Consider the following 13,293-nt stretch of genomic DNA (forward strand, 5'->3'; position numbering starts at 1 on the left):
CTTTTCTAGGCTGAAGAGGCCCAAATGCCGTAGCCTTTCCTCATAAGGAAGGTGCCCCAGCCCCGTAATCATCTTAGTCGCTCTCTTTTGCACCTTTTCCATTTCCACTATGTCTTTTTTGAGATGCGGCGACCAGAACTGGACACAATACTCCAGGTGTGGCCTTACCATAGATTTGTACAACGGCATTATAATACTAGCCGTTTTGTTCTCAATACCCTTCCTAATGATCCCAAGCATAGAATTGACCTTCTTCACTGCCGCCGCACATTGGGTCGACACTTTCATCGACCTGTCCACCACCACCCCAAGATCTCTCTCCTGATCTGTCACAGACAGCTCAGAACCCATCAGCCTATATCTAAAGTTTTGATTTTTTGCCCCAATGTGCATGACTTTACACTTACTGACATTGAAGCGCATCTGCCATTTTGCTGCCCATTCTGCCAGTCTGGAGAGATCCTTCTGGAGCTCCTCACAATCACTTCTGGTCTTCACCACTCGGAAAAGTTTGGTGTTGTCTGCAAACTTAGCCACCTCACTGCTCAACCCTGTCTCCAGGTCATTTATGAAGAGGTTGAAATCACCGGTCCCAGGACAGATCCTTGGGGCACACCGCTTTTCACCTCTCTCCATTGTGAAAATTGCCCATTGACACCCACTCTCTGCTTCCTGGCCTCCAACCAGTTCTCAATCCACAAGAGGACCTGTCCTCTAATTCCCTGACTGTGGAGTTTTTTCAGTAGCCTTTGGTGAGGGACCGTGTCAAATGCCTTCTGAAAGTCCAGATATATAATGTCCACGGGTTCTCCCGCATCCACACGCCTGTTGACCTTTTCAAAGAATTCTATAAGGTTCGTGAGGCAAGACTTACCCTTACAGAAGCCATGCTGACTCTCCCTCAGCAAGGCCTGTTCGTCTATGTGTTTTGAGATCCTATCTTTGATGAGGCATTCCACCATCTTACCCGGTATGGATGTTAGGCTGACCGGCCTATAGTTTCCCGGGTCCCCCCTCTTTCCTTTTTTAAAAATAGGCGTGACATTTGCTATCCTCCAATCTTCTGGCCCCATGGCCGTTTTGAGGGACAAGTTGCATACCTTAGTCAAGAGGTCTGCAACTTCATTCTTCAATTCCTTAATAACTCTTGGGTGGATGCCATCAGGGCCCGGTGACTTATTGATCTTTAATTTATCAATGAGGTCTGAAACATCTTCTCTTTTAACCTCTATCTGACTTAACTCCTCGGTCAGGTGGGGCCGTTCGGGCAGCGGTATCTGCCCGAGGTCTTCTGCAGTGAAGACAGATACAAAGAACTCATTTAATTTCTCTGCCATTTCTAAGTCTCCTTTTATCTCCCCTTTCCCTCCCTCACCATCCAGAGGGCCAACCGCTTCTCTGGCGGGTTTCCTGCTTCTAACATATTTGAAGAAGCTTTTATTATTCCCCTTAATGCTGCTGGCCATGTCTTCCTCATAGTCTCGCCTGGCCTCCCATATCACCTTCTTACATTTCTTTTGCCACAGTTTATGTTCCTTTTTATTCTCCTCATTAGGGCAAGACTTCCATTTACGGAAGGAAGCTTCCTTGCCCTTCACAGCCTTTCAAACTTGGCTCGTTAGCCATGCGGGCACCCTCCTGGATTTAGTGGAGCCCTTCTTTCTTTGCAGTATACACATCTGCTGGGCCTCTATTACTGTTGTTTTAAGCAGCCTCCATGCACTCTGGAGAGATTGGACTCTTTTTACCCTCCCTTTCAACCTCCTTCCAACCAGCCTCCTCATCTGAGGGAAGTCCGCCCTTCGGAAGTCAAGGGTTTTTGTTAGAGATTTGCCTGGTATTCTTCCCCCAACGTGCACGTCAAAACGGATCGCAGCATGATCACTGTTCCCCAGTGGCTCAGTAACATTGACATCTCTAACCAGGTCCTGTGTACCGCACAATATTAAATCCAGAGTCACCTGCCCTATGGTGGCCTCCGTGACTAGCTGCTCTAAGCCACAGTCATTTAGCACGTCAAGAAATCCGGTCTCCTTATCGTGACCAGAACACAAATTGACCCAGTCTATATGAGGATAATTGAAGTCCCCCATGATTACAACCCTGTCCCTCCTTGTCACCTCCCTGATCTGTTTCCTCATTTCAAGGTCCCCATCCAATTTCTGGTCTGGAGGACGATAGCACGCCCCCAGTATTACATCGCTGCACAAGCCTGGTAATTTAACCCACAAAGATTCTACGGTGGAGTCGGACCTACCTTCAATCTCTACTTTGCTGGATTCTATCCCTTCCTTAACATAAACGGCCACCACACCTCCAACTCGCCCCTGCCTGTCCGTCCTGTAGGGTTTATCGCCCGGGATTGCGGTATCCCACTGATTCTCCGCATTCCACCAGGTTTCCGTTATGCCCACTATGTCAATGTTTTCCCTTGTCACCAGACATTCCAGTTCTCCCATCTTTGCTCGGAGACTTCAGGCATTCGCATAAAAGCATTTGTACACGGAATGCCCCAGGATGGGCTGCTTATTCGCTCCTTTGTCCCCGAATCCTCTCATTGTGCCAAACGGTCTATCACATCCCATCACGCTACCTTTCCCAATTTCTTCTCCTACTCTGCCTTTGTCTTGTTGTTCTCTAACCTCCCCATCCTCATCCCATAGGGATGAGGAGTCCCGAACCGGATGCCCCTTGGCTCCTGTCAGCCTTCCCCCAGGGATCAGTTTAAAAGCTGCTCTGCCACCTTTTTAATGTTATGCGCCAGCAGTCTGGTTCCATTCTGGTTCAAGTGGAGCCCGTCCCTCTTGTACAGGCCCCGCTTGTCCCAAAACGTTCCCCAGTGCCTAACGAATCTAAACCCCTCCTCTCTACACCACCACCTAACCCTAACCCAATGCAGAAGACATTGGCTGTGGTCTGGCCCTGCTGGCCCTTGCAGTGCACGTTGAGTGTGTGGCTGATCGTCTTTCTAGAATCAATCTCCCCCTCCCCAAAGATGGCATCTTTGCTTCCCTCTCTGTCTGCCCAGCCCCCCCCCCCACAAATAGACTCCTCCTCTTTGCTGCTTCTGCAGGTGGCACTTCTTCATTTCTGCACAGTGAAGAGGAGGTCATCTTTTCTCTGGGCCTTGGGGACCTGCGTTGTCCTGGACATGTATTTTTGCAGCTTGAGGAGAGAGTTTCCTATTTTGTCCGGCTCTGGACTCTATCAGAGCTTGATCAGGAGGACCCCAGCAGGGTCGAGCTTGAGGGAGCAGCCACCCCCTTCCTCCACCTGATCGCACAGCCCTGGTGCTCAGCTGTCTCTTACTGATTTTTCCAAGCAATTTAGATCTTGCCTTTTTTCTTATGAGTAAATGGAGTGCTTAAGGCTAAAAATCACAGGGGGGGGAGGGGGGGAGCAGTAAAAGGCCATAAATGGAACAAGGTGCAATAATTGTAAAGAATCAGAAAGAAAAGTGCAATGGAAACACAGAAAGGAAATGCAGCCACGAAACCCAAAAGCAACTCACGGAGAAGGGCAGGCCAGGCAGAAAAGGAAAGCTGCTGCCCCCCCCCCCCCGGAAAACCGATGAAGGCTCTCCTCCCTTCAAGGGTCTGGTGGACTGCGGGGGGAGGCAGTGGTGGGCTGGGTGCACGCTGTGCCTTGCTTGCTGGCGGCCTGCGTAGAGAGAAGGAAGTGGTTGATGAGGCTGGCTAGTGTCTGTGCTGCTGCTGTGTGTTTCATTCTGACGGGTACTGAGTGACTGCCGTTCTCTCATACTGAGATCTTTCAGGGGGAGTGCTCAGTGACTGGTCCCGCATCGCGATGAACCCGAGGGTGTTCAAGCTGCACGTGCGCAGTGGCGAGCTGGAGGTACTGGTGGACGGCACGTACTTCGTCTATAGTCAGGTAGAAGTGAGTACGGTCTGAGGCCTCGCTCCTTTTCCCGTGTGCAGGATGCTGGGGTGCCTGCTAGTCAGCACTGCAGATGTCGGGGTGCAGGGCTGGAGGACGCGATGGGCATGAAGGTAGCCATGGTTGCCAGCTGCAGTGGTGGGGCCTGACACCCGAAGAAGAGGGCCTCTGCCTTGGGAGTGTCCGCCTTTCTCACCGCCCGTCGCCCCTGTCTGGCCTACTTCCCCATCTGCGAGTTGCAGCGTCGCTTCTGAGGCAGGCGCTGGACTCTCGCAGGCTTTGCACCTACTCGATGTTGCCACTCTTTGAGGAGTGTGAGAGTGTTGGGAGTCTGACTTCCAGACCTGCTGGTGTCTTCCACGACTGTCTCGCTCCTCCAGTCTTTTCTGTGGTCTTCAGTGGGCTGGCAAAGTGGTTCTCCTCAGAAGCAGGCAAAGGGCACAAACAGGCATGCCCTGGAGCCAGGGAGCCCCAGCGCTTCTGGGCACACTTCCTGTGGGATCCGCTCCACGTGGCCTGGGCATGCCGGCAGGGCATCTGCTGGGACACCAGCGACTGAAGGTGAAGTCAGACCTGAGCTTCGCATTGTGGTGGAAATGCGGAGGCATTTCCTGACCCGTGCCTTGTTGTAGAAGAGTTTTGCATCTGCCCGGTCAGTTCAAGTTTCCCAGTCATGCCCTGGAGACTTGGGGAGCCCCTCGTGGTTCAGGGAGATGATTTGCTCTCATCTGGGAGGGACATGTCACTAGTTTGAAGGGGGGGGGGGTGCCTGCTGAGACTCAGGGGTTTGTGATGTGTAGATGCGCACCTGCTGTGCCCCTCCTAATGAGAGGTTTTTCCCTGTTCCAACCAGGTGTATTACATCAACTTCACAGACTTTGCCAGCTATGAGGTAGTGGTGGATGAGAAGCCCTTCCTCCAGTGCACCAGGAGCATTGAGACGGGCAAGACCAATTTCAACACCTGCTACACGGCTGGGGTCTGCCTTCTGAAGGCCAGGCAGAAGATTGCAGTGAAGATGGTCCATGCTGACATCTCCATCAACATGAGCAAACACACCACCTTCTTTGGCGCCATCAGGCTAGGAGATGCCCCCGCCTCCTAAAGGAACTTGACACGTGCAGAAGAGGTGCCCAGAACTGTCTAGTTCAGCCTCCACAGCAATGTGTATGCGTTGATGTAAATGCAGGAAGGAAGAGGAAGCGTTTCTGTGGTTTGCACTGGGCTCGTGGGGAGAGGGACAGGCAGGTGGTGGCGTGGAGGGGAAGGGGGCACTCCTCTTGGGCTGGCTTTCAGTGTTTCGACGCCACAGCCCTGGTGCCCGTTTCATGGCTCCCTCCTGAGATGGTTTCCTGTTTCTGTGTTGCACTAGCGAGAAAATTCATGGCAGGAGAGACTGCTGGGGAGCGATTCTGTCCTGCAGGCTCTTGAGCACCCCAGTGAGAGCAAGGCCAAGGCAGGGGGTTTCCTCCCCGCTGAGTGGAGCAAATTCTGCTGCAGGATAGGGGTGGTGTCCCGGTGTGTGTAGTGAAGGAGAGGGTGCTGCTTGGCAGTCATGCTTGATCAGTTGCGGTCAGGGGCTGGTGCTCCTGAGCAGTGGTAGGAAGCAGGTCACAGGAGAGCAGGTACATTTGGTGACCCAACGAGGCGCTGCCCAGAAATCTGATTCTTCAAAAAGCCCGCCTTGCTTTTCAGGACTGGGTGCCAGCTCAGTACCGCTGAGTCACGAGGGTCCTTCTGGGGTGAAGCGTTCCCCACCTAGAAAGCTGATTACAGTTGTGTTCAGCAGGGGCCCTTCTACCCCACTGCCTGATGAGTGTGGGATGAGAACACCGACTGCAGCCTGTCCTCCAAGATCCCTATTGTTCCAGCTGGCAGCCTGATTCGGTGTCCTTCTGCCTTCCCCCCCACCCTGAGTGGCAACCAGCTCGTCTCCAGAAATATCCTCTAAATAGAGCAGTCCAAAGGCTTCCTTTGGGGCTTGGACTGTGGGGTCTACGGGAGTGGTAAAACTGGAGAGGGCTTCCCAGCTGTTCAGAGCTCCCAAGCCCCAGCACTTGTTGTCTGGGTGTCACCTTGGCCTGAGTTTGCTGGTTGCTCTTGCGCTGTGCCAAAGGTTGCTGTCCCTTGAAGGCTGGCAAAAGGGCATGGAATGGTCAGGGAGCAGGTCCTGATGGAGGGGTGCAAGCAGGGGCCTGCCCTCTCTCAGCGCAGTGACCTGTGCCTGCTTAACAGAAGGATACACAGCCCTGCAGGAGAGGGGTTCTTCAGGTAGTGAGGCTGCAGCTCAAGAGTAGTGCTGTGGCGGCCATGCATGGTGGCATCCATGAGCGCTGGGACACCTGCTGGCAAGGGGAAAATGTTGCAAAAGCCCCATGATGGTAGAAGGCCCTTTGCAATGCGTGGTTGGTGGGAACTAGAAAGTCTCTCGGGCATAACTCGCCAAGGGCTGCCCCAGCAGACGCGCCCTCTGCGCCCTCACTCCCTCTCCTTGGAGGCCACTCCGAATGGGTCGGGGACCTGCAGGCTCTTCCCCTGCTCTTGCACCCACATTACCTGTCTGGGGGTGTGGAAGTGCCCACTGCTCTGGCGGGTTGCCTTTAGCAGTCAGGGGTGGTGTGGGGCATCCCAGAGGCAGAAGGCCCTTGAGGAGCTGCTTGTTGAGATGCAGTTTGTGGCCAGTTGACTCTGTCAGTAGCACTGGAGCTCCATGAGGATGCTGCAGCCCAGTGCCTTGGCTATGTGGAGTTTGTTCCCAAGCAGGTGGCCTGGACCGAGTGCCTTCCAGCCGCGTGTGTCTGTGCACGCTGGCTCATCTGCAGCTTGTAGCGGAGGCAGCCAGCCAGCCAGCCAGTGCCGGTGGCTTCCACCTGAGAATCTCTGCCTGCCAGCCTCCAGAAAGAGGTGCCTGGCTGGACCACCCTTTGGCAGTAGCAATTCAAGCCTGCCATGTTTTTCCCCAGCCCACTGGCAGACATGCAAGAGCTTCTGCTCCTCCAGCCATGGCCCCCTTGCTTGCCTCTTGTGCCTCTTCCAGCTTTCAGGAGGCCAGCTGGCCGGCCAGCCCGCTGTGGCTTCTTGCTACTGTTGGTTTGGCCATTGGCTTCGCGATCTCCTGGTGCAAGTCTCAAGCCTGCAGAAGAGCCCCAGAGCTGCAGGTCCAGGGCAGCAGCCACCTGCTGGGCTGGGGGGTGAGCCAGACAGCAGTGCCCTGAGGCGACTCTCTTGCCAACATCTCTACTCGCAACATAATCTGTACATAAAATATACATAATGTATATAAAATGGGATGTAAGTTTACATAAACTGTCAGTATTTTTCTTGCCAATAAAACTTTTCTGACTCCACTGGACTCCACTCTTCTGCTGTGTTCAGAACATCTCCAGTCAAAGGCCCAATTAAAACTTGGGGGTTCAAGGGGGGTGGGGGTGCTTGCGTCTTTGCAGGGATCCTGCTTTCACAATGCCTGGGACTTCTGGTAGACCGTTTTGGAGTGAAGGCAGAGACTGTCTGGGTCTTTCCCTTGCGGCTGATCTCTGGGGTGCGGCAAGAGGCGAGGCACCTTGGCAAGGTGCGGAGGGACCCCCTGTGCCTGGGCTGACAGCAGAGTGAAAAGGACCCTGGAAGGCCAAAGGGCAGGGGTGAGGAGCTGCTGCTGGCTTAATTTATTGCAGCTTTTAAAGAACAAGCAGTTTGGTGGATTCTTTTTTGTTTCTCAGGATTTACAAGGGAGCCTGCAGAGATCATAGGAGGAATACAGACCGTTGCTCTGCTTTCCCCCTCCTGAAATTCTGCAAGTGAGACACATTGCTTGCAAGTTGCCCCTTTAGCCAGGACTTCCTTTTCCCATGAACATGGTTGCTGAAAAGGTTTCCTGACTCGGTGCTGCCATCTAGTTGCCAACTGGCTCACTGCAGTTGCATTGGTGGCACGAGTGCCAGGCCACAGTCAGACCTTTGCTAGGGCTTCTGCTGTGTTCTGGTGACCAGTTGCATCTGATGCTCACTGCCTGCTGTAGCTGTTGTCTCAGTAACTCAAGTCTTCTTCCTGCTCATGGGCCACACTAACCGTTGTATTCCAGCAGAGTATGAGTGAACGTGGCCCTTTGCATGTTCCTTCGATCATGTCCAAAGGAATGTGACCAGTTAGCAGTTTGTTGTGTGCTGAAATTCTGGTTTCATTCAGCGATGGCTGAATTGCCTTGACTTGGTCCAAAATTCATGTATGAATTACGGGCTTTGTCTGCATAGGTCAGGGAACAGCTTCTCCCTTGACTCGAGTCGCTTTGTAATGTCTAAGGCTGGGACATGCCTACGGGGTGGTGCAGCATGCCTGTGTATTGCTCTCCGGGAGGTGGAGTTCCCAGCTACGACGGATAACTATTTAGAAACTGCCATTCAATAACACCCCCCCCCCCAGCATGAGAGTTTGTAGTCTAAATGGGGCACCACAGGGAGCAACGGAGGGCCTTGAAGCCAAGCATAAGGGGGCTGCTTTTTCAGAGCATCCCCTGTGCCTGGCTAGTTAGAAGGCACAGTCTGGCTGGGTTGGCCAAGGAGCCTCCTGGACCCTTTGACGGCAGTCAGGTGCCCACAAAGAGGCTCATCCTCCTCTTCATTTCAGGCAAGCGAGTCTCTCACCTGGAACTTGCAGTCTCTCAGAGACGGAGCCAGCCCTGGGGCAGTTGGGTCGCTTCAGCCAGGCACTTCAAGAGCTCTCTTGCTGGGTCAGCCATAGGAGGCCGGCATGGCGAGTGGCGCTTCTGTGCTTGCCAACCCTCCTGCCTGCCCCGTGTCCACTTAGCCCAAGATGGACCTTCCAGAAGCAATTGATGATGACATCATCACGTCACGGCCACCTCTTTCTGGGTGATGCTGTGCTTTGCAGCAGGTGCCAGTGGCCATGGGTGCACCTGCCACTCATAGGGGGCTGCGGGGTGGAGGCCTCTACAACAACTGCTGTCGCATCAGGCCCTGTCGCTTCCAAGATCAGAGAACGTGCTCAGAGAACATCCTTTCTCCAGTAGCAACTTCTGGCCCGCTTCTCTGTACGGAGCAGGAAGACGAGGCATCTGCCACTGCCCTCTGCTTCAGCCAAAAACTGCTGTTAGGTAAGGAATGCACCTGAAGGGAGTAGGGGCCATCTAGGCTAAACCCTCCACCTGCACATTCAGAGCAAAGGTCCTCCCGGTTTGGCGCCAAGAACAGCTGAGTTCCTGGAACTGAATAAATGATGAAGAATAAACTCTGGCACTGCAGGCAGCCCCTCCTGTTATGGACCACCCCTCCAATGGGGAAGGGAGAGGCCTAGGGAGGCTGCACCGGAGCCACTGCAGGTCCTGGTCGGCAGGCTGAGCAGCAGAGGGTTCCCTAAGAGTTTCTCCTGCTTTTGAGCTGAGCAACCTTCACAGTGCTCTGGCAAAGAACAGGCTTTCTAACCTCGATAGCTCCAGAGGAAACCTGGGCCCTTCCTAACCTCCTGGGCATCCTTCCCTTCTGGGCTGAATACCGGCTTGGAAACAGCCCAGACGTGGGTCTCTTCTCCCCCCCCCCCCCGGTGTTCCTCTCTCTTGTGGAGTCTGGCTTCAGGCTCGCTTTGGTTTCCTGCCTGCACGTTATCTTCTCCCACCAGACCAGGGGAGGGGTGGCTATTTATGCACCAGCCCTTTTCTTCCTCTGCCTTGGTCTGGGCAGACCACAGCCAGCTTGGGACTGCTGGTGACCAAGCAGCCATGGCTTGGAGGAGACACTTCTGCCCCTCCCAGGGAGGGGGCCTACTCCTCCTCTGGCTGCTCCCCGCGCTCCTGAAAGGCCAGCTGGACAATGTGGAGGGGCCAAGGCCATGCGAGAAGGTAAGAAATGACTTTGGGGTGCGGGTGGGCCTCCTGCTTGGGTCTCCTCTGCCAGGTGCAGCTTTCTGCTTTCCAGGCCTCTCCCTCCTGGTGCTTCCCCCTGCTGAGGCAAGTGGCAATCACCCACCTGGCACGCATGCTGTGCCCAGCGACCACCTGCCCTGCCAATTAGCTGGGTTGGTCAGGGGATTGATGGATGCGCAGGCTGGGTGGAGGGTGAGGCTGGTGAGTGTTGCAATGACCCACTCAGGACACACCAAAACTGTAGTTGGCCTGGAAGGTGCAGGATGCTGCTCTGGGGCAAGGAGGCGCCATCCATAGTCACCCTTGATAGACTTACTGGCTTCATGATTCCCACCCCACCCCACCCCAGAAACCTCCTCGAGTATGCCGGGAGGTAGCAGTCCAGATCAAGAACAAGTGGACTGGGACCCTTTGGGTGTCATCGTGGTCACTCAAGTAGGCTGAGGCACGGTTGTCTGCTCGTGAGTAAACATGCACGTGTGGCTGTTTCACTTTCCATAGGGCTCAATACAGTTTTCTTGCCTGCTGTCAGCTTCTCAGTTTCACAACCCACCAACATTGCCACCCACAGCAGGGCAGCACTGAATTAACACAAAGAGGGATTTTGTTAACTGCAGTGTCCCCTGCTGCTCACATCCTGCCACCCATTCCGTTCTCGGCCATCTCCAGCCACTCTGGAGCTACTTGCGGAACTGCGGTGGCCATTTTGAATGGGGACAGCCATTTTGAAGCCATTGGCAGCCGTGTTTGAAAATCCACAGCAAGTCTGAAGCTCTCAGCAGCAAATTCTGAACGCCCACAACCCTTACGGGGTGCCCGTCGCCCCAGTGACACCCCTAAGATGGCCTGCCCAGTTGGGTTGTCGGGAGCTGCTTGAGGGCCCGAAGTCTCAAGAGCTCTGGGGAACGGGGGTGGTGGGGGAAGGATGTGCGTGTGACTTGGCTCTCGCGGCAGCTGTGAGAAGCACTCAGGCTTGGTGTTTTCCCTCTCCAGACCCCCCTCCGCATATCCTGCCGAGGCCGACGCTTGCCTGCCTTCCCTCAGGGCCTTGGCCGTGACGTCCAGCAGCTCGATCTGGCACTCAACTCCATCACAAGCCTGGCGGATGGGGACACAGCTGGCCTGGAGCTCCTGCAGCACCTGGATCTGTCCTCCAACTGGCTGCAAGCCGTGTCGGCGCAAGCACTGGCGCCCCTGGTGCACCTGCGCACCCTGAGCCTGGCCGCAAATCGCCTCCATTGGAACCACACTGCCAATGGAAAGGCCTTCCTTTCCCTGGGGAGCTTGGAGGCCCTGGACCTCTCTGGGAACCACCTGGACAGCAATATGGCTGCATCGTACCTGGGTTACCTCCCTTCCTTGCAGGAGCTAGACCTCTCCTGGAACCAGGTGACCCAGCTGTCTAGGGGCATCTTCCGAGGCGTGCTCACGGTGCGAGAGATCAACCTGAAGAACAACCACATTGCAGCAATAGAGGAAGGCTCTTTGGATGCCCTAAAGGCCCTGCGGGTGCTGGATCTGGCCATGAATTTCCTTCGGTGCATCTCAGGCTTCCACCTGCCACAAGTTCAGGTTCTGAACCTGAGCCACAATGCACTGGAGTCCTTTGTGGCAAGAGGGGAAGTGAGGGGGGTCTATCAGCTGCAAGTGCTGGACCTGAGCCACAATCGACTGACCTCCTTGCCTCTCCTCCCCAGAAGAAACCGGCTCCTGTACCTCAACCTCTCACACAATGCCATTGCCCACTTGGCAGCCAATGCCACTCGGACAGAGGACCTTGCTCCCTGGTCCTCCAGGCAGGCAGGACTCAGCGTGGGCCAGAGCTTCTGGGATGCCACCCTTGGCCTAGCACAGATCCTGGTCTTGGACCTGAGCAGCAACCAGCTGAGTGCATTTCCAGTCTCCTTTCTTCACACCCTGAATTCTCTCCACACCCTCAGCCTGGCCACGAACTGCATCCGGGGCATGGAGGTGGAGCAGCCCACCCGCTGCCACTGGCCAGGTCATGCCGCCAGCGGAAGGGAGCCTGCAGAGGTGCTGTCCGTGAAGAAGCTGGATCTCCAAGGGAACCTGCTCCACTCCTTGCCGCGCTGCTTCTTTGCTCTGATGCCCCATCTAGAGTCAGTGGACCTCAGTCGCAATTACATCCAGCTGTGCAGAGCCCCACCCTCCTCCAAGAGGGAGGGCCCTTCTGGGGAAGGCAGCAGCTGCACTGCCTTCCATCGTGCGCCACAGTTGAGGCACCTCAGCTTGCGTGGAAACCAGCTTGCCATCATGCACAGCTACCTGTTCAGCCACACTGCCTTGAGCTCTCTGGACCTGTCTGAGAACGAGGGTCTTGTCATTCCAGAAGGGGCCCTAGAGGGCTTGGAGTCTTCCCTGCAGATGCTCTTCTTAAAAGGAAACCAGATGAGGATCTCAGACCTGAACCTGCCTTGCCTGGGGGCGCTGAAGTCAGTGGACCTGTCCCAAAACCAGCTCCGCAGTCTGCCTCCTGCCCTGCTTTGCTCCCCTCTGGAGAAGCTGGACATTCGGCAGAACAATCTCCGAAGTCTGGAGATTGCCACAGCTGCCAAACTGGCCCACACCCTCCGCAACTTGACGCTTGCCGGGAATCCCTTTAGTTGCTGTGAGCTGAGGGGGCTGAAGGTGATCCTGGGAGTTGCTGCCGTCACTGTGTGGGACTTGGAGGACACGCACTGTTCTTACCACGATGGGCAGAAGAACGTCACTGCTCGGCTCACCCACAGACACGCCTGGCCCTGCCCTCGTCGCCTGCGCAGGGACTACCCGACTGCCCTGGCGGGGGTGGCAGCGGGTCTCTTGTGCTCCCTCTGCCTCGCGTGTGCCACGTGCTGCTTGCAGAAGGCGGCCAAGGGGCGTGTGCTGCTGCATCTGGGGCTCAGCAGCAGGGTGCAGCCTACTCCTTATCAGAGCGAGGAGGCCACCAGTGGGCCGAGCTCTGCTGACGAGAGTACAAAAGTGTGATCCAGGGCAGAGGGCCATGTGTCACCTGCGCCGGAGCTGCAGGGTGGGTACAGGACACCCTCCTTGGCAGTGGGCTGTGGAACTCTCACTGCCAGGCGGCTGAGCAGAATTTGCTACTGGGCCATGCTTGTCCTACCCGACTGGTTGCGACTCCCATGTGGGCACTTCTGCAACAAACCGAGTGGCTCCTCCCATGGTTGAATGAGTCCTGCTGTGAGTTCATGCAGGAAGGCTGTTGAAGAGACCTTCCAGGAGCCAAGCAGACCACAGCAGCAGGCCAGTTTCCTCTGGCGTGGCCCGTGGTCTGCAAGGCCCACTGGCTACCCATATCTGCAGCAGCCATTTCCTCCTTCCCGGCTGTGGCTGCAGCTTTCCTTGTTCTCTGTCACTCAGCAACCTTCTCCCGCTCACCACCAGACTTTCCTTTTTCCCCTCTCCTACCTCAGGGTCCACTTCCTTCAGTTTTCAAGCTCTTGAGTAAATAAAGGTAATTCACAAGACCCTCCATGTTCAGGAGTGGGGGGAGAGGGAGC

At 55.3% G+C, this 13,293-nt stretch overlaps 2 protein-coding genes across 2 annotated transcripts in view; both read left to right on the plus strand.

Annotated features, from left to right (window-relative positions):
* Positions 1-7,254, plus strand: part of EDA (ectodysplasin A) — a 42,920-nt gene extending 35,666 nt beyond the window's left edge. Inside the window, exons 7-8 of the mRNA XM_066640211.1 lie at positions 3,767-3,897; positions 4,751-7,254. Of these exons, the coding sequence (XP_066496308.1) occupies positions 3,767-3,897; positions 4,751-5,002 (383 nt within the window). The 3' untranslated portion in view covers positions 5,003-7,254. The remainder of the gene's footprint in view (positions 1-3,766; positions 3,898-4,750) is intronic.
* Positions 7,255-9,597: 2,343 nt separating this feature from the next.
* Positions 9,598-13,254, plus strand: LOC136663141 (transforming growth factor beta activator LRRC32-like). Its single transcript, XM_066640107.1, has 2 exons — positions 9,598-9,748; positions 10,766-13,254. Exons 1-2 carry the CDS (start codon positions 9,629-9,631, stop codon positions 12,758-12,760), a joined length of 2,115 nt encoding a protein of 704 aa, XP_066496204.1. The 5' UTR covers positions 9,598-9,628; the 3' UTR covers positions 12,761-13,254.
* The last annotated feature ends 39 nt before the right edge of the window (positions 13,255-13,293 follow it).

This window comes from Tiliqua scincoides, chromosome 12, assembly GCF_035046505.1.
Source record: "Tiliqua scincoides isolate rTilSci1 chromosome 12, rTilSci1.hap2, whole genome shotgun sequence".
Classification (NCBI taxonomy): domain Eukaryota; kingdom Metazoa; phylum Chordata; class Lepidosauria; order Squamata; family Scincidae; genus Tiliqua; species Tiliqua scincoides.

Bases quoted from the DNA above. Each gene is read 5' to 3' on its own strand.
- LOC136663141 (XM_066640107.1), top strand. From the start codon at position 9,629: ATGGCTTGGAGGAGACACTTCTGCCCCTCCCAGGGAGGGGGCCTACTC. The intron at 9,749-10,765 runs GTAAGAAATGAC...TTCCCTCTCCAG, and splicing joins GGCCAAGGCCATGCGAGAAG to ACCCCCCTCCGCATATCCTG.